General features: G+C 38.8%; 1 protein-coding gene and 1 long non-coding RNA gene across 2 annotated transcripts in view; one reads left to right on the plus strand and one right to left on the minus strand.

Moving 5' to 3' along the window:
* Positions 1 to 21,120, plus strand: part of LOC146324218 (adenylate cyclase type 1-like) — a 63,813-nt gene that overhangs the window by 22,656 nt on the left and 20,037 nt on the right. Inside the window, exons 6-12 of the mRNA XM_084723513.1 lie at positions 2,973 to 3,131; positions 6,650 to 6,791; positions 8,636 to 8,791; positions 13,464 to 13,658; positions 17,377 to 17,474; positions 17,646 to 17,730; positions 19,504 to 19,593. Of these exons, the coding sequence (XP_084579639.1) occupies positions 2,973 to 3,131; positions 6,650 to 6,791; positions 8,636 to 8,791; positions 13,464 to 13,658; positions 17,377 to 17,474; positions 17,646 to 17,730; positions 19,504 to 19,593 (925 nt within the window). The remainder of the gene's footprint in view (positions 1 to 2,972; positions 3,132 to 6,649; positions 6,792 to 8,635; positions 8,792 to 13,463; positions 13,659 to 17,376; positions 17,475 to 17,645; positions 17,731 to 19,503; positions 19,594 to 21,120) is intronic.
* Positions 1,757 to 20,813, minus strand: LOC146324219 (uncharacterized). The gene is made up of 3 exons (XR_014771220.1): positions 20,704 to 20,813; positions 8,594 to 8,772; positions 1,757 to 2,015 (listed from the first exon to the last, which is right to left on the minus strand). It is a non-coding gene; the product is annotated as an uncharacterized LOC146324219 (long non-coding RNA).

Below are 21,120 nucleotides of genomic sequence, written 5' to 3' on the forward strand. Positions count from 1 at the left end.
GTGGGCGCCCACACATCTGCACAGGTCAACACACACGAGTTTAATTTTATCAGCATGAAGACGGAGAGATGAAGAGGAACTTTCAGTCCAGTATGTTTGTCCGTCTGGTTGTTTCTAGAACATCTCAGAAACTCATCAGACTTCAGTGACATTTGGTGGAAAGTTTGGGCCGAAAGTAGAAGAACTGATAGAAACAGATGGTCGCCATTTTGATTTTTTTTTGTGTCACAGTTCTTTCAGCAGTACTGCCACAAATTTCACCAACTTTGATGCATAGTGTATTTAATAAACGCCGGTATTCAATGCAAATTTGGTCCCGTTTTTCAGTCAAATCAGATTTGGCCGCTCAATAAGAATATTTGACGATTCAACAATTTTTTTTCATTTAAGTGCACTGCAATTAATTCCTACAACAGCCTACGTGAATATTTTTTACCAGTGAGACTCATGTCTTTCTTCATCATCTGTGATATGAAAGCATCAGTTTTCAAACAGTTGTAAAGTAAAACTGTGTCATCCTATAACTCAATTATAAAATCCCACCGCACCATGGAGCAGCCGCTGTCCACTGCGACCTACCCTGCACGATCCGTGCTACTTCACACCATAAATGAACAGTTTGTTTTGACCAAACCGAGAGTTGGTGATTGTTGGAACAGTGGAAAGATGAACCATGATGGTTTTGTTGAGTTTTATTTAGTTTCTGTTGAGTCTGAATGAAGCTGACGATGATGTTTTTCAAAGGGAGTCTGGTTAGTTTGGTGAGAGCGATAAAACAGCTGTTCCTATTTAAACAAAATGTATCCTACTCTTTAAAAGAAGGTCTCTCACTGTAGCGATCCTTTCCATAATGTTGTCAGACACTTCGAACAACAATCTGAGCCTGTCAGTGACAACAACAAGCACAAGCAAGCAATATAGGCGACACCTGCCCTGCAGGCTCCACAGTACACTGGGGTGAACTGGGTGGCAGTGCGTCACTGACGGTGCAAAACACTTTTTCCAAATAAGTTCTGATGTAGTGACTATTTAATTTACATGACTGATCAGCTGTTTTCAGTCTGTCAGAAGAAGAATGAAAAGGTGAAGGTGAAAATAGCGTGGGAATCGATAAGCAGAATCAAAATTCTGTTACTTAATGATACCTTAAGAATCTTTATTTTGGAACAAGCTGCACTTTGATCTGACACACACATTCTGCTATAGGGGAAAAAACACACTGCCCTTTTTGCATTTCTTTAAACCAATCACAAACAGTTTGGCCGGCACTAACACAGCATGCAGCGATGCTGCTGCAGCAAAATATTGTTGAGGGGTAATTTGTTTTGGTGGAACATTTGCGTGTCAAGAGGCGAGCTCTGGCATTAAAATGACTTCATCAATGCAAATAACAGCTGTTAGCTTGCTTATATTGCTTATAGGTTGTTCTTGTTTACCGGGGACTTTAAAAACATAGATAGCGGATGCCGTGATGCCTTTTGAGAGCAAGTTACCAATGGCAGAACTTAAATTAGCAGTGTGCATCTGGTGAGTCAGACTAAGAACGTATTGACATTTAAGTTTAAGTTTAAGTACTCAACATTAAAGCAAAACGCAGTCAGGAGCCACACATGATACAGGAGTAGATTAAGTTAAAGAGCAAGAAAGACTACTTTGTTTTGTTTGGACACAACAAAGAAATGTTGGAACAGTTTTGCAAACTGAGACAAATTCAACTTGTGGGAATTTTGCAAACATACACACACACAAGCAAATATGTGTATACATATATATATGTGTGTGTGTGTATATGTACACACACACATAGAGAGCCTGTACCTCATTTTCTTGTGTGAGAACCTGCCTGTCATGTTCCCTCTCCCTGCTGCTCTGTGTGAGTGGATGGATGCTGCTGTAGGACTCCTTTATCTCAGAGGACAGGTGCTGCCATACACACTCTTCCCTCTGTGTGTGCGTGTGTGTGCGACATCCCTCCTTCAGCCTGACGGGCAGACCACATTTTCTTTTCCGCCACCCTGTAAACATACACACAAACATCATCTGAAGTGTCTGACCTTTCGCTGGTGACGATGAGCTTTGTGTAGTGATTTAGCGGCGAGCAGAGGCTTTGGAAAAGTCCTGCTTTATCTGTTCTGAACCACAACACCAGGAAGTGAAGCTGCTTTGCACACACACACACATAAACGCATAAATATACACACAACTGAACACAGACAAAGGCATGCACGCCCTCCAGATTGTTTGTATTCTGACGATGAATTAGAGTTCTTTACATTGGATCTGATCTGCCTCTCTGACTAAAAAAGGTGAAATTTTTTAACCAATTCTGAGCGTCTTTCCACTGGTGACCATGTTGCTTTGTTAATGTCTTTTCAATTGAAAACTCTTCACCTGGAAGTGAAGGCATCTTCTGTAGATAACTGTAATCCGTTGGCACTTGGCAATTAGCTGCATCAGTTTCTGATTTAGAAATTTCTGTATCATGATTATGATAGCTCTTATTGCTACTGGTTTATGATATCTTGCAAAGCTGGAATTTTTTTTATGTGATTACAATAATGTTAGGAATAAAGAAATCACACAAGCTGAACTGCGCAATAGTCAACTAATTTCTAACTGCTGCATGACATTTTTTAGTTAAAGGTAGAGTCAGCAGCTGGTCGACGCATCTGGACATCAAGTATTAACATTCTGAGTTGGTGAAACGTGGTTCATTAGTAATGATTGAGAAGGATTATGTCATATGTGCCAATACGGCGTTTAAATTAGACAAATGTTGCAGATTATACCTTTAAATTTTCAAGTTGGGCTTTGGTACATAACTGCCACATGAACCTGGATGCAAAATGCACCAAATGCATGAGTACAATGCATTGTGGGTGCTATAAAACATCTGGAGTGACCATTGTTGTTAAACCGTGAAGTTTTCTTGGTTTATTGATATACAGATTAACCTTGTATCCCCCCTGCAGGTCGGTGGTGGAGGCGACAGAGGTGGATCTGAACATGCGTGTCGGTCTGCACACAGGACGGGTGCTGTGCGGCGTGCTGGGCCTCAGGAAATGGCAGTATGACGTCTGGTCAAACGATGTCACACTGGCAAATGTGATGGAGGCCGGAGGGCTGCCTGGGTCAGTGCTGACTGTTACACCCACTGAAACTGGACTCTGAGCGCTCACAGTACAAACACAACACAACACACACACACACACACACACACACACACACACACACACACACACACACACACACACACACACGTACACTCATACATACAGTATCCCAGCAACAGAGACAGATATAACCTTATGATGTGCGCATCCAATCACAGTAGTAACCAATGGGGAAATGTATTCTTGCTGCAAATGTGTTTTTCTAGACTTGTCAAATGTCCATTATATATGGAAGCCACTGAAACCAAAAATATTCCCATGTTAAGTCATAATTATCAGATAAAAACTTGAAATTATTACTTTTTAGCTCATTATTATGACTTTGTCTCATAATTTTGACTTTTTATGCCATTCTGACTTTTTTTTAATCTCATAATTATGATTTACCATGTGGATATTTTTTCTTTCAGTGGCAGAAATCGGCTTCCATAATTATAAAAGATGAAGCTGATGTATTATCAATCAATCAATTTGTTTTGTCTACAAACAAACAAACATACAAACATACAAACAAAAGAAAAGGTTAAAAAGATGTTGATCAGTGTTTCCCAAAGCCCAAGTTGATGACCTCAAATATCTTGTTTTGTCCTCAACTCAAAGATATTCAGTTTACTGTCAGAGAGGAGTAAAGAAACCAGAAAATATTCACATTTAAGTATCTGAGAATTCACTTTTTTTTCTTTAAATGATTATCAAAGTAGGTGGCCATTAATTTAAATGGACAGTTCACCCCCAAATCAAAAATACATATTTTTTCTGTTTATCGATCCAGATTGAGTTAAATTTTGTAGATATCAGCTGTAGAGATGTCTGACTTCTCTCAGATATAATGGGACTAAATGACACTCGGCTCGATGTGCTCAAAGCACCAAAAGCTACAAAATGAAAAACCAGTGTCTCTTTCCAAAAGTCATTACCTGGTTACACAAGATAATCCACAGACCTTGTTGTGAGCACTTTCATTTTGGAAATACTTTTGCGTTCTACTGCAGAAAGAAAGCAGTTCCTACATGAAACTAATCACAACAAGGTCCGTGGATTATCTTGGGTCGTGATTTTTGGGAAGAGACACTGGTTTAGAATGTTTGAAATGCATTTTGTTGCCTTGAGTATACATTTGCTCCCATTTTATTGGAGAGAAGCTAGACATCCTCTATAATTCTGCAACTCAAAAACTAAAAAATTTGATGGATAAACAGCACGACAGGCCAGAGGAAGAATCTGTATTTTTGATTTTGGGGTGAACTGTCCCTCTAATAATTGACTCATAATTGATTAATCATTGCAGCTTTAGATGCAACAAATACACTGCAAAAGACAAAAACAGCTGACAAGTATTATCTTGAAAGCCATATGATGATACAGCATCTCTCAGGAGAAAAGGTCTAATAATAAGCAGATCTTTATCTAACGGTTATGAGATCTGTATCTCATAATTATAAGACAGTTTTCTTAATTATAGATACAGATAATTATGGACAGATACAGATCCTTTAATTATAATAAGAGTTAAATGTGGTTATCATGAGTTTTCTTATCATGAGATATCTTGCAACCATGAGATCTTTTTACGTAATTATGAGATATATAAGACAGAATCTAATGAGCTCCCATAAAAAGCACATAAAAGAGCAATAACTTTGCATTTGCCTGACACATGGTGCATTTCTTCATGATGATAAATGCAGCAAGTGAAGTTTATAGAGCCTGGTAGACGCTGTTATTGGATTTTTGTAACTCAATTGGTCTAAAAAAGAACAACAGTGTATCAGATGTTAGCAGTGCACTTGATTTGGCTGAAGCCTCACTGCAGTTTTGACTGAATGTCAGAAGCTATTTTTGCACAGAATGTGGATTTTCTGTTACATTCTGTGGTAGAAAATAAAAAATATGTGAAGTTTATTAAAATGTAGCATAACTGAGTGTACTTGCAGTTAGACTAATTACTTCAATTCGATTAGGTAACCTGTAGTTTGCTATTTTGGAATTAAAAGTAAAAATAAAAGTATATTTTAATTGTTATCAAACTGTAGAAAAGCAGATGTTTTAGTGCATTTAGGGCTTTATGTGCTGAAGTGGAACAACATCAAGTGTTCTCAAAGGGATAGTTCACTCAAAAATAAAAATTCAGTCATTATCTACTCACTGATGCTGAGCGGGGTTTAGTTTTTTAACAGTGTTGCAGAATCTGACAAACAATGGAAGTGAATGGTGTCCAGTTTTCAAACAAAAAACGAAAATATAAAATGCCTCCATACTGCTCATCTGGGGTAATCTAAGTCTCCTAAAGCCCTAACATGCCAAGTTGACTAAAAATGTTGTTTACATGTTTTTATCCTGAATCTTCACTGTAGATCCTCAGTTTGGAGCCACATTCACATGCACGCTGTCTGAACTGGGTGTGCGTGGTGTGACAGTGTGCAAACAGCATGTCAGGATTTTAAGAGACTTAGATTACACCAGACAAGCAGTATGGAGGCATTTTATGTTTTTATTCAATCGTTTTTTTGTGTTTGAAAACCAGTCACCATTCACTTCCATTGTTTGTGAGATTCTGCAACACTGTTTTCCTGTAAAACTGCAGCAGAGTTTGGTGGACTAAAAAAACCTAAACCCAACCACCAGCCAGCATGAGGGTGAGTAGATAATGACTAAACTTTCATTTTTTGAGTGAACTACCCCTTTAATGATTAATCAATTGTGTGATTTTCAATTGTGTGACTGTCTGAGCAGAAGGAGTTGGGAGAGATTCAGACTAAAGATTTGGAAAAAAAAAAAAAAAAAGAAACCCTTTTGATTGAACGCCTGCTACAGATAATACATTAAACACCAGTACTTTTACTTGTAATTGAGTAATATTTTAGAAATATAACAGTACTTGTATTTACTTGTACTTGGATATCAGCTGTATGAGACTCCGGCTGCACAGTCAATACTTGTTAGTAGCATTAATTCAATGCCGGTTTCAGTCTTTTCATGCGATTTGTTATTAATATTACATGAAATAAAATATCATTTAAGAAGTCACCTTATCTCACACTCAGTCTGAAAACGTTAGTGGGATTAAATTATTTCTCTTTGATGCAGTTTCATGGATTTTCTAAAAAAAAAAAAAAAAAAAAAAAGGACAGTAACAGCAGCTTAAAATAAGGCAGAACACTAAAGTTAAATTAGTGTCACTTCATTCAAAAAAACTCACATACAGTGACACGCTGATTTGCATTTAAGAAGCAGTGAAATGAGGTCACCTCCTTGGCTCAATTTGGTCTTGTTTCAAGTGAAGTAATAAGATTTTAGAACTCGTTACCAGATTAAACGAGTCGTTAGGATGAAAATTTCTTTGCTGTGAAGAATTTTGAGCGAGCAGAGGGGGTATTAGGCCGATAAAAATAATGAGGGGGATAATGATTTGAGACCTTAGCGGCAGACTTTTATCACTAACTGCCTGGCGTCCTCTGCTCTGCTTGTGCTCTCAGCAAGGTGCACATCACAAGGACCACCCTGGAGTGTCTGAACGGGGACTACGAGGTGGAGCCAGGCTTCGGCCACGAGAGACACGCCTTCCTTCAGAAACATCACATAGAGACGTATTTCATCGTGCCATCACACAGACGCAAAGTACGTCAGAATCTTTTCTCTCTCGTTTTAAAAAAAAATGTTCTGTCCCTTTGTCTCTCCGGCGTTCGTCTCCAGAGGTGACACATCTATCAGCGTTACAGCAGTTAATCCTCTGATGCAGAGAGGCAGGCGGACCATGTGTTAAGCTGGCATATTCATGGCCAGTATCACTATCTCACGCCAACTGCACGTGAACCACAGCTGAGTGTGTGTTTTAAATCCGTAGCTAAAAGCTCACACACACACAAACACTTGATATATCCAGGTTGCACACTCAGTGTACTATAAAAATCCCCAATCTCAAGCTTACGTAATTTCCATGAATGAGAACAATCCTCCAAAAAAAAAACAGATGTCATGTTTTTCTTTTTTCCTCATCATTAACTGGATAATGCAAGTTTTTCTCAGGTGCTTTTTATTCAAGAAACCAGGACAAATAAAGAAGACTAAAACAGCAGAGGGTCGATTTCCTCTAAATCATATTACTGAATTCCTGTCAGTTAATGCTAACATAGTTAGCATGCTAAACATAAGCTTACACATGCTAACATGTCAGCCAATACAAGAGGCCAAACAATTCAAACATAAGTTAAAGCACAATAGAGTACAACAGTGTTTCAGGGCCACTGTAGGTTAAAAATATTATGGAGCTGAGGGATGGCAGTAATTTAAATTAAATTTAAAGGGACAGTCCACCCCAAAATCAAGAACACACATTTTCCCTCTTACCTGTTGTGCCATTTCTCCATCTAGTTTTGGTGTGAGTTGCAGAGTTTTGGAGATATCGACTATGCAGAAGTTTGTGTTCTGTCCAGTGAATAATCAATTATGAATTAATTATTAAAGGACCAGTTCATCCCATCAAAATCAAAAGTATATATTTTTGCCCAGTCCTGTAGTGTCATTTATCCATCTAGAGTTTTTTAGCAGGAGTTGCAGAGTTTTGGAAATATCAGCTGTAAGGTGAGATGGCACCTGCCTTTTTACCAAGAAATACATTTGAAAAATTCAACACCTGTGTCTCTTTCCAAAAATCATGACTCAGTTACTCAAGATAATCCACAGACCTTGTTGTCAGCAGTTTCATGCAGGAACTATTTTCTTTCTGCAACTCATGCAAAAACTATTTGGATGGGTGAATCGCACTACAGGTAGAAGGAAAATGTGTGTTTTTGTTTTTGGAGTGGACTGTTCCTTGAATATAAGTGTACGAAAAAGAAATCTGAAATTTTTAAGCAGTAAATTTGCGAGAATAAAAAGCGCAAACACCGTAACGCAATGACAACACAATAGACGGATGCAAGGATTTCTCTGGTTACGTCTACATGCAATTCAACTGGGATTTGTGGTACAGCAGGACACAATACAACGGATGATCCAATTAATTGATCCTCTAGTATTTCCTGATTGCTAAATCTGATTGTATAATTTTATTGGGTTATTAGGTCCATTATGTAGAGATAATAAATTTGATTTGTTGTGAAAATATCTTGTTATTTTGAGAAAACAACAGACTGGTTTCTCATGATAAATTATCTTGCTATCTCAAGAAATCTGTCTTTTGTTTTCTCGACATAATGAGATAAATGAACCTATTATCACAAGCAAAGGAGCTGTGCTATCCCAAAATAACAACAGCATTAAATAAATACTTCCAAGCACATTGAATTTATTTAATTTTAGTCTGATTTGGCCTGATTTGTTGGCTGTATTAGACAAAGGTCAATGTATTTACTATTGGATTTTTGATGTGCTTCAGTTACAGTTTGTAAGGAGATAATTATCAGGAGTGTTTTCTGTACCTCTAGTTCTGTTCTACTCATGATCTTTGTCCTTGTTTCCAGATCTTTCCAGGCCTTATTCTGTCCGACATCAAACCAGCCAAGAGGATGAAGTTCAAGACCGTGTGCTACCTGCTGGTGCAGCTGATGCACTGCAGGAAGATGTTCAAGGCTGAGATCCCCTTCTCCAACGTCATGACCTGCGAGGATGACGACAAGGTGCGTAAATGTTACGTCAGTACAGCTATCTGTAGCTTATCATTATTATTATTTCTCATGCAAAACATGTTATAGACGTTGCAGTCCTGATTAAACATGTCAGTTAACTCCTTGTTTTCACTTGATAACCGTTAATAAATAAGCCAGTTTGTGCAGCGGCAAGTAAAAGCTGACTTCAGGCAAGTACATGTCTGATCCACTTGCCTGACCATGCAAGTCAATCAATCAATCAATCAATCAGACTTTATTTATATTGAACTTTTCATACAAACACAGAAGGAAACACTAGAGGCAGGATAAAAACTCAAAATAGAAAACATATTAAAATCAATCAATAAGTAACTCAGCAACAACAATAATAATAATGTGGATAAATTAAAATAACATTCCAGCTAGGAAAACAGATAAAGATGTATAAATAAGTACACAATGAATAAATAGATAAAGATCAATTAAAGGTCACGCTAAAAAGGTAGGTCTCCAGTTTGTTTTTAAAAATATCAACACACTCTGCATCTCTCAGGTCTTCAGGCTGTTCCACAGACGTGGACCACAGTAATGAAAGGATGCCTCACTGTGGGTTTTTGTTCCGACTTTGGTGATAATTAAAATGCCACAAACTGAAGCAAAAGCGAAAAACTAGAGATGCACCGATCGACCGGCCAGAGACCTGAGCCGGCCGGTTTTCAGCGTCACATATCCCATTCTGTGCCCGTCAATAGGTGCGTTCGAGATGAGCCAGGCCTGCGTAGAATCGATCAGCGGTGATCGCTGCACAATGCATGTCGGTTAGATTTGTGTCCGATTAGTTCTTAGAAAGACTGAAAATGGGAATCGGCTAATAAAATTGAAATCGGCGCATCTCTACGAAAAACAAAACATGAATGTTGAACCTTGCTTGAAATATTCTTTAATAATGTTATTTGTTTAAGAAAGCAGCCTTCTGAGTACCTCTGCAGAGTCACATCAGTTCAAAATCGCTGCACAATCCACACAGAAAAAGTAGGTCTCTTCAGAACAACACAGACACAGGTCAATTCTTTGAAACAGAAACAGCACATGACATGAAAATTAAAGTGAAGACAAAACGACACTCAGGGCCGAGATGAAACAAAAGAATATAGTTCAATACATATCAAGTAGGCCACTTGTCATGAAAAGAGTTTTAAAGTCTATGAAAAGTCCTTTGAAAGTCCTTAAAGTTTCTTAAAGTCCCTTCTTTACCATTGTTTGAGCTTCAGACGTGAACATAACTTGAATGAAAACTGGCATGAGACAAAGTGACTTACATCAAATTATTTATTTATTTATTAACATATTCATTTCCTGAAATTTCCCCAGTTGAATTGTTTATCAGTGTATCATGAACACAGAATTTATTTAACAGCACTCACAGAAAATGTCTTGTTTCCAGCTATATCGGCCACCATATCAGTGATCAGTGAACCTTTCTCCTCTAAAAATTATCGGCCTCAAAATCCCCGATCAGTCGAGCTCCATGGTTTGCTCGCATGTGTGTCTCACTACTGTACAGACGACGAGTATTTCTGAGTTACGTAGTAAGAAAAAATCTTTTAATGGGTTTGTATGTGCATTTGTGATGGAGTGAAATCCTGCTTGGATTCCTAATCTGCCACACACACACACACACACACACACACACACACACACACACACACACACACACACACACAGTACCACTGTAATCTGGATTTCTAGCATCATAAGTACTACAGTACAGTGTATTACAACTACTTGTTGAAATGTAAGCCAGTGGAATAGATATTATGAACAACTTCTGATGATGCATGTGCACAAGCTGCATATGTTGATGTAACATTAATTTGAGCTCATCCGTGTGTTTTTTTGTTGCTTTTAAACCGCAGCAGTGAGTCAGTCGCAGGGCTGCAGGTTCGCTCTGAGGTCAGTCGGTGTTTGGTGGTTGTATGTCGTGGCGTCACAGTCAGAAATAGCCTGCTAGCTGTAATCCGCCCGACTGTGTGAGCTCGTCCAGGCATTAGTACTTCATGATTCCGATGAGGTTGCATTATGACTGCTGGTAATCACCCACAGCCTGGTATCATCTCCTCTAATAGCATTAGCCACATTGTTACACGATTATCCAAGTAGCCAAAATCCTAGCATTGTGACACAGAGGAATTTTATAATGGAATTATGACACTGCAAATTATAGTAGTCAGGACTGCCACTCTCCAGTGAATGTAGGTGCTCATGGTGTCAAAATAAACCGCGGGAGCCAAAAACTGTGCAGCCGTGTGACGCACAACATGTGGGCAAGTTCAATCTGCTAATAAAATGCTTCAATTTCTACAAGCCCATCCAAAATCCTTTGTCTAAGAATTGTAAACTGCAAATCCTGGCAGGGGTTTAAGATTGATTTGGTATCATTTTAGAGTAACATCACATTTTTATTCAAATACAAGCAATGCATAAGATTACACTCCTACAAATGTCCAGGCTTTGGAAGATTTGGATCACAGCAGACGAGCAGTACACAGGCATTTTATGTTTTTATTTCACTTGTTTTTTTTTCTGTTTGAAAACTGGTCACCATTCTCTTCATTTGTTTTGGAGATTCTGCAACACTGTTTTCCTTTAATCAATTAGTTGTTTGGTGTCAGAGAATGGTGAAAAATGTCTGTTTTGTCCACAACACAAAAAACAGAAAATATTCTCATTCAAGGAGCTGAAATTAAAGAATACTTTTTCTTTAAAAAAAAAAGACTCAAAACAGTTTTTCAATTGTCAAAATAGTTGGTGATTGATTTAATAGTCCATTAATAATCAATAAATCCCTGCATGTCTACTTGTTTGTGTATTTTCCCTCCACAAACCATATTCAATTAACTTTGCTTCACTTGGGAACCACTGAATAAACAGACAGAGGCAGCTTTAAACGAGCAACCAACAACAAACACCAGTAACACACTGACTATGGATAAGTGCCTCATACAAAATCACTCCCAAAAATCCAAACTGTCCCTTTGAAAACATGAAAATGAGATGACATCACTTAAAATGGCTGCAGTGTAGCATAGGAGCGGATTTATATTACGATCTTTATGTCACTTCCAGTGAGACTGAATGATTGAGAGATCGACTGTTTTTAATTTTCTTTTGCAGAAACGTGTTAAGTCCTGCTTTTTATGACACTGTGCTGCAGCAGAGAGAACTGACAACCCCGTTAATTAAACAGACTTTAGCTATAAATAAGAGCGTTATGTGTTTGCTTTGTGACAGATAAAACACATACTGTATAATAACATGCTGTATGATACAGAAAAAGTCTTGCAGGATGCCCCCGTAGAATATCATGTGATATTTTTATTCTGAGAGAGTAACTAATGATATTTTTGGGATAATTCTGGTTATTTTCAATTCAAGTCTTATTACACTAGTTTGTGGCATTGTGACAAATGAGCTTCATGAAAAGCATCTCCGCAGGATGAACCCAAAGGACCAACACAAACTCCGTAAAACCCAAAAAGCAATTACTGTAAAACGTGCAATTACATTCACAACACAGAGGAATCTGCCTGAATTTTCTGATCAACTGCTGCCTCAAACTTCATTCTGTAGTGCTTAAAGGAAATTTCTGCTCTTTTCATGTGGCTGTCCAGATGTTGAAGGTCAACTGAAGCAATGCTTCAACTGACCTTCAACATCTGGACATCCACAAATGTAAATTTTTAACAAAATATTACATTCTTTACTAGCTAGCTAAAAAGTTAGTCTAGTTAGCCCTCCCATAATGGCTCAGAAAGGGAGAAAAAAACAGTTGGCTGAATTAATTAAGCAATATGGCCAAATAATATAAAGTTAGAAAACAGGTAACACCACTGTGAGGAAAAAAAGATAGACTGCCTGGCTGCAACTGACAGACTCTTTTATTTACATGTCAACTGAAGTGAAAGTAAGAAGAGACGCATCTTAAAACTGAATTGGGTTGAGTCTGTCCCTAAATTTTGTCCTGTGTTAGACTAAAAACTAAACTAAGGTTTAAATTGAATCTTTCTTCATTTTAAGTTAGTATAAAAGTTTGATGCAACATAATTTAAAGTTAAACTGTGATTTAATCTGCTTTAAAAGTCCATCCTTGTGTGTAACATTATAACGGCCCAATTTTAGCATTGTAACAAGCTAATAATGCTAAACATTGCTGAGCATTAGCTACTTTAGCAGGTAACTGAGCTAACTGAGCACCAACTTTGAGTTTACTTTCTTAAAGGAACACATGACCTGACAACTGAAAGAGGCACCAAACTCTGACTAAATACACAAAGGGTTAACTTTGGGCAGGTGAAGCAAATCAGAAATCAAAAGGATGGGAAAACAGACAAAGAAACATAAGAAAAGGCTTCAAAATAAAACAGGAAAACCCCAAACCATGACAGCAGTTTACTAATTTGGAATAATCTGCAGATTGTGGAGACAGCTTGCACATTCTAGCCTCCTTGCACTGAACTCACTGGTTGTTGGACAGCAGTTTGCACCAGTTTGGTAGAAGGACGCGACAAACTTCTAGTGTAAACTGCTGACCTCACAAAACTCTGCATCAGTATGCCACAGCACGTCTGGAGAACTGAGAACACGTCCGACGGGCTGCCCTCTGCAGAGACTGATTGTGTTGTCTTGTTGTCTTGTCTGACAGCGGCGGGCCCTGCGGACAGCGTCGGAGAAGCTGAGGAACCGGACGTCCTTCTCAGCCACCGCCGTGCAGCACTCGCCAGGAACACGAGTCAACCGCTACATCGGGCGACTCATCGAAGCGCGGCAGACCGAGTCCGAGACATCAGACCTCAACTACATCACCCTGTTCTACAGGAGCAGAGACAGGGAGCGCCGGGTGAGGACACACACACACACACACACACACACACACAGAGAACATCTGCAGAGAGGCCTATAATTTGGGGACAAAACCATATTTTGAGAATGTTTTGATTTTTACTCTGTAATTATTTTTGCAATAAGTTACAATGATTGGTCAAATTTGTGAAAAAAATTGCAAGATTGTGCAGAATTAACAGGGATTGAATTGAATTTGCATGATTGCAACATTGCAACTTCCTGAAGGGACTCAAAATTTTATGATTACAAATCCTTAAAGATTTAATTTTCAACAAAATAATGGAGTGAGGGTGTTGATATTAATCAATTTTAATGTCCTTTTCGTTTTTGTAAGACATGATTCTCAAGAAGTTTGTTTATATTGACACAAAATATATGACACAAAATGCAACAAATATATATTTTCCTCATTACACACAAGGTAACATGCTTCGTGACTGCACCTCCCCCCGTCACATACACACCCTACACAGTCTCTAATTCTCCTTCTCCCCTTTCTCCCTCTCTCCCACGCCTGTTGTCTGTGATGTCTGTATGTGTGTGCATGTGTGTGTGTGTGTCTATGAGGAATCCACCCACCCTCTCAGGAGGGGGTGCAGATAATGATTTGGGAACGTCTGAGCGCCACACGTGATATCTTTCTCCTGTGTGTGCGTGGGTAGAGCCATAAAGGAGACACAGAACAGGGACTGTGTGTGTGTGTGTGTGTGTGTGTGTGTGTGTGTGTGTGTGTGTGTTTGTGAGTATCTGTGTCAGTGTCTTTGTCTGAGTGCAATCTAGACACCAAAACTAGTAGCAGAAGTTTCTTTTTTTTCTCAAATAGTTAATTGTTATTAACATATTTTAGAAGTCAGGAAAATGCCATCAGCAGAAAAATGAGGACACAAATGAGTATAAAGTGTTTATTTACTCCCACACAGTCGCAGTAAAAATGATTTCTCTCATAAGATGCTTGTAGAGTTCAGGACACAGCTGTTAATCCACAAGTTCAGATCTAACTGCACATCAGAGCTCTGATAAACTATTCTTTTAGCAGTGAATGTTTCATATGCAGCTCTTTCAACATGAGTTAACCTGAATAATTTAGATTCATCTAATGCCATTCACTCAAAAAAAGCTTTTATCTCGTGAAGAAATGCCGTGTAGTGAGGTCTGAGCTGCAACTAACTTTTATTTTCATCGTCGATTAATCTGTCTATTAGTTGTTTGGTCCATAAAATGGTGAAAAATGTTGAGTGTTTCCAGAAGTCCAAGATGATGTCTTCAAATGTCCTGTTTTGTCCAAAAGATATTCAGTTTACTGTCAGGAGTTATGGTCCTGAGTAAGGATGTGAACGATAAGTCGATTAAACATCGCCACTCTCCACCCAAACTATTTATTAAAGTTTTATTCCTGTACGATGGCAGTTAACTGTTGCCTCTAAGGCAGTGTTCCTCAAACATTTTACACCACGTGTCACCTCAAAAAATATTGAGCTTAAATAACCAATGGCACATGTGCCGACTTCACTGTTGTCCACTTTATTTCCAACATGGCTGCTTGAAATATTCTCGTCCTGGTCTGCACTTGTCTTTATACTTATTTATGTTTGGAGCCATAATTGTGGTGTTTTTGTACCGTCCGTTTTCAGTCTCCACTCGCTATTAGGCTGATATTTAAACAGACACAGCGTGAAGATAGAACTTATCTTAAATTGCATTTCAGTGGTCTGACATTTTATGTATTTTCATTTGAAATTTTGCAGTGTTTTGATAGCATTATATGTTTTAAAGCAAATATCGTTTTTAAAAAAATATGTTTGACATTGCTCAGCGTACCACTAGAGGCAACTTGCGTACCACCAGTGGTTCACATACCACAGTTTGAGAATCAAGGCTCTAAGGTGGTATGCAGCTGGCCGCCACAAGTCAGGTCTGCAACACCATTAGACTGCAGCCCCTCTCACCCAGCATGATTGCCCCGATGGCCAACACAACCCCGGATGTTTTTATCAGCAAAGTTGGACAGATGACAGCTCGTAAAACCAGCGCAGTTTGAAAGTGTTTTCATACAGACAATTGAAATGACGTTGAATCCAGACTGTTACAGAGTTAACTGGTATATAACCACTCGACTGGAGCAACTTGTGACCACATTCAGCACAGACACGACATTAACCTGCAAGCAGAGCTGCCGCTGCTGCTAGCTCTGCTAATGTTAGCCATACTGTGTGTCAGGCTGGCAGCTGACATCAGCTCCGAGTCATTTATTCTCAGACACTGTGATCCTTTTCAGCATTAAAAGATGAAGCATTTAGTGAGTTGTTGGTCAGCTGCTCCTCATACGTGAGTTAAATGAAGGACTTGAGTGTCTCCAGGTCTCGCTCACAAGGCTGATGTGGAGCGTGAGAACATCAGGTGGGTTATGCTTGATTCTGAGGCTGAAAGTGAAGCTCCATCTACACTCCAGATATCACCTCTGTTCCAGGAGCAACCAGAGGGATGAGATCATGGGTGCAGGCAGGTGAAATTAACTTCCTTTGAGGAACGTCTAAGCTCGCCCTGAGGGAGACGGGCAGGGGCTCAGATGGTCGACTGTTTTTACACAGTGGAAGGGGCCATTTCAGGTCGATCAGAAGTCTGTGGAGGGATTCTAAGTGAGGACACCCAAAACCAACAAGCTTGCATAGTTTGTGTGAAACTGAAAACTCTCACAGTCCCAAAAAAGGAACTAGTTCATGTTCATTTATTCCATTTTTTACTCATCCTTGAGAAATGGGAGGGCATTTTAATTTATACCCTTCAATTCTGCTGGCGATCAAACTCTTGCCTATTAAAACTTGTAACGGGTCAATCTTCAAGTGATTGAATTTTTTATTAAAAGGTAGACTCTATCAGATTTTCCACTTGGCAGAGTTGACAAAATATTACATTTTTTAATTGCACAGCATAGTCGTAGTGAGCATCCATTTTATATATTAAAGCTTCTCAGATTTCTCTTAATGCAAATCAAAATACATCATTTAAACCATAATTCTTAGCATTACACTTGATGTTGACCAATCAGAATATCATCACATCATCCATGATGTTAAAACAACATATTTACATACAGTCAGAGAAAGTAAAAGAGTCTGTCCTCCAATAGTTATAAAACCAGGGCATCAGCGAAGCTTCTCACTCGAGGCTGTAGCTGCTGTCTGACATCACCTGCGCTTTTATTTTGTTTCTGTCTGAATGACGCTGACGATGAGGGTGTTGTGGCAAGAACAATAAAACAGCTGTTTCTGGTTAAACAAAATGTATCATACTCTTTAGCGGGGGGCACCATGGCCAGCGTAGGGTAATGTTTGTGGACCTGAGCGTCAGAGAGACTGATTGTTTGATCCAACTCCTGATTGTAGTTGGGTTCAAAATGGAAAACACATCAAAAGATTAATCACTAAAATCCTTAAAAAAAACAAAAGGACACATCCTTGAACAACCATGCAACTGTCTTCCAAATACCCCCATGCACATTTGCTGCAGCCCGGAGAAGCATCACCACAGCACAACCAGCATCTGCATTGAAAATAATGGTATCACACAATGTGACACCTGTGTATTTGGCGTAAGGTTAAGGATTCTCCATGGAAAACGATATCTTAGCGGTTCCTACCAGACCCAGATAAACATCTGAAAGGACGGATGGATGACGAATGTTGACATTTCCTCTCTGTTTTGTCCTCTCTCAGTATCACCAGGTGTATGACGACCATTTCATCAGTGCGGTGGTTCTCTCTCTGATCCTCGCTGCCCTGTTTGGCCTTATCTATTTGCTAATGATCCCACAGTACGTACACACACATACACACGCTCTTCCACATGTGCAGCTTGTCCATTCGTGTAACGTAATTGGATCGATCTTGCCGGGGTGTAGTGAGACAATTAAAGAGAAGGTGTTTTTACTGCAGTCGGTGGGAAACTGGGGAAGCCCTTCTCACTGTGGTCTCTCCTCTCTCAGGGGGATGCTGGTGCTGCTGCTGCTGGTGCTGTGTGTGTGTTTCCACGTGGCCTGTGTCATGTATCTGCATCTCACCAGTGTTCAGGTAGGACGCCCACACCTCCTTCTGCAGGACTCTGCTCAGAAACATGACTCCTCTGTACAGAGTGTGTGCATAGATGACACTCTTTCGCATGATGCCAACACAGCTGAGTGGCAAAACAGAGTATCAGGTGGCTGCTGCACCAGACAGAAAACAAATTAAAGGAGAAATCTGTAATATATTTACTGTTATAAATCATGAATTGACCAGAGGTGCTTTCAGACCACACAGTTTTTTTAACTGATTCCACACCGCAGGAACTTCATAGTTCTTAGAATGCAGTTTTGAGGAACCTGCTCCTGCCTCAGAGTGGGTACTCTTCAAGCACAAGAGGAACTTTGAGTGACATACGTGCATGATGATTGGTCAACATATGAGCCAATGCAGCACCAGCAACCGCCATTTTTAAACCCCCATATACACATCAGTTTAATAAAATATGTAACTTACTTGTAGATGTTATATTTATTATATGATATTTAAATGAATAAATTATACAAGTTAAAGTTAAGCCTTAAACTTTATCCTGAAAACAAAAGCACTGCTCTGAAAATACCCAATCTGGAGCTGGAGTTCAGTGCCTGCCAAACTGCATTAACATTTTGCTCAATTTAACTTTTATAAACATCTACTCCATCTAAAAGATTATTAATGATTTGTTACCACTCGTAAACAGACAAAAACTCATTTAGTGAACATTCAGCATTAATTTGAACTCTAATTAACATGAAACAGGCAAACTAAAACCCAGAATAGACATTTTACAGGACACCATGACTGCAGCGTTCATGTCAGAGAAGGGAGTATTTCAACTTAACGTTTCCTTGATCTTTGGTGACATTAGAACTGCAACGATTATCGATTATTAAATTCAGCACTATTCTGATAATCGATTGGGGTTGAGTCATTTTTCAAGGGAAAAAAGTTAAAGTTCTTAAATGAGAATATTGTCTGGTTTCTTCACTACTTTATGACAGTTAGCTGAATATCTTTGGGCTGTGGACAAAACAAGACATTTGATTGACATCGTTCACCATTTCCTAACAATTTAAATGTCCAAACAACTGATTAATCGAGAAAATAATCAGCAAATTAGTCAATGCTTAAAATAATCATTAGTTGCAGCCTTAGATCACTTATGGTCATTTTTTTTTTTTTTATGACAGGAAATATATTACAGATTTCTCATTCAAGAGTAATAAATTGTTAGATCAGAACGTGATCAATACATGATTTAAGATTTTAAAATTAACATATTCAATGAACTATGCAGCATTTTGTAAAAGTAAGTAAAAAAAAATGTTTATTTGGTATCATGCTGATTTAAGTTGATGAATCTGAGAACTTTTCCTGGACCATTCTCTGACCTGTATGAAGGTCTGAGGACCAAAATAAACTGAGAACAAGTGATCGAGAGTGTGCAGCATTTTCTTTCTTTTCTTTTTTCTTTCTTTCTTTCTTCTGGTTCTTTCAGAGTTTTCGATACTGACTGTTACATATTTGTCAGACAGGTTGGAGTGACCGCAACGACTTCTATTTACGTTCACACCCTCTGTATGACACCGTGCCATCATGCTACATTGAACTATCATTGCATCCTTGAAGCGTCTCCTCTAATAGGCCTGCACATAATGAGCCACGCCACAAAATGCGCTCGTTTCATTTCCACTGCTGGCTAATGATGTGTCCAAAATGCTACTGAGGTAGATAAACAGGTGCTTCATCGACTGACTTGGTCTATTTTCCACCTCCCCTCCTCTTTTCATGCGGTTTTAGTGCCAACCGGGCTGCCTCACCATCCAGATCAGAACAGTGCTGTGTGTCTTCCTCGTCCTGCTCACCTACTCTGTTACACAGGCCTGTGTGGTAAGTGTGTCTTTAAGATCCCCACCAGGAGTTTTATACACACACACATACTGACAATTGTCCAATATTAGTACCTATCTTCATGTTACTTCATACTGTGCAATATTTCACTCAATTAATCTAACGTTTAATTAACTTCATTTTTAATTAATGTGCAATAATCAGGTGTATTATTATCATCTTTTTATGTGCAATATGAATATTCTCTCTATGCAATGGTGGGAATTCAGCTGCTGAGTCTCCTTATATTGTACACAGTGTTCATATTTTTATATTTCCCCTGTTTATAAGGTCCTCGTCATCCACTTTGCTGCTTTAACACTGTACATTTCCCTGTTGTGGGACTAATAAAGGAGTATCTTATCTCATAATACTGTAATTAATTAAGTTAAAGTTAAAGACTGTTGTTAAGCTCAGTATCATATAAAATCAATTCAAAGTTCTTTATGTAACACCCGCCCCATGTAGCTATATTATTATGTGTCCTGATCTGTGTAATAGTACTATGGGCGGGGCCTGGGTTCTGTTTCAAATTAATTGGCGCTATTTTTTGTACTTGTAAGCTATTTGGATTTTTTACAACTTTTGTCCTCCTATTATGAAGCTAAAACAATGGCGGTGCCTCCTTAAGTTCTTTTCCTGGTATATTAATTCAATTCACCCTTTGTAAATGGCTTTTACCAAACAACCCAAATGCAATAAATAAGATGAATTACACCAGAAGTATAGTTCAAATACAAAAATCCCAAACTTTGGGTGCAAAAATAAAATGAATTTGATTCACTTATAAAAATAAAATTTCACCAAATATTAATAAACAAAATATCAGTTTGCCTTGTTACTTCAGGTATCTTTTAAATCTTTCTTTCTTTAACACTTCTCATTGGACTCTAACATCACAAATGCTTATCAATTTTAACACACAAACAATCACCAAGTCACTCTGGGCCCACACTCACACTCACACACACACTCAAACCCAAAATGAAAACAAATAAAACGTTGCAGGCCCGACGTGCTGGGGAGCGTTGAGGCCTAAAAACTGTACTGGCCGCTTCACTTGTAAATACAGGCCATAAAATAAAAGGCACGCGAAATTTCAGTACTCACGAATCCCTTGGAATATGCAGTGATGTAGATGAGGGGAATGGGCGGCTGACGGAGCACAGACGAAAACACAGCTCGGCGGTCCAGAGACGAAAACACAGCAACGACAGTCCGCACCAGCAGCGGCAGGGAAAAGCAGCTAACAGTGGTCCGAAAGAGTCTTCCTCTCTCTCACAGTCCAAATGTCCATCTCCTGAATCAAATAAATAGGCTAAACAACAAGTCCATCCACTATTTCATGTCGATATAGCAATAGCTTGTTTCATCCAACTGCTTCAAATGCAAAGCTAACAGTATGACAGCAACGCTAGAAGCTATTATGCTAAATGCTAGCGGCAAATAGCGCTAAGCAATACAATGCATTCTTACACCACAACATTTAGTCACAGTACAGAAAACAACACACAAGCTCATATTTAC

This window comes from Lutjanus erythropterus, chromosome 7 (assembly GCF_056507025.1).
Source record: "Lutjanus erythropterus isolate fLutEry1 chromosome 7, fLutEry1.hap2, whole genome shotgun sequence".
Taxonomy (NCBI): domain Eukaryota; kingdom Metazoa; phylum Chordata; class Actinopteri; order Lutjaniformes; family Lutjanidae; genus Lutjanus; species Lutjanus erythropterus.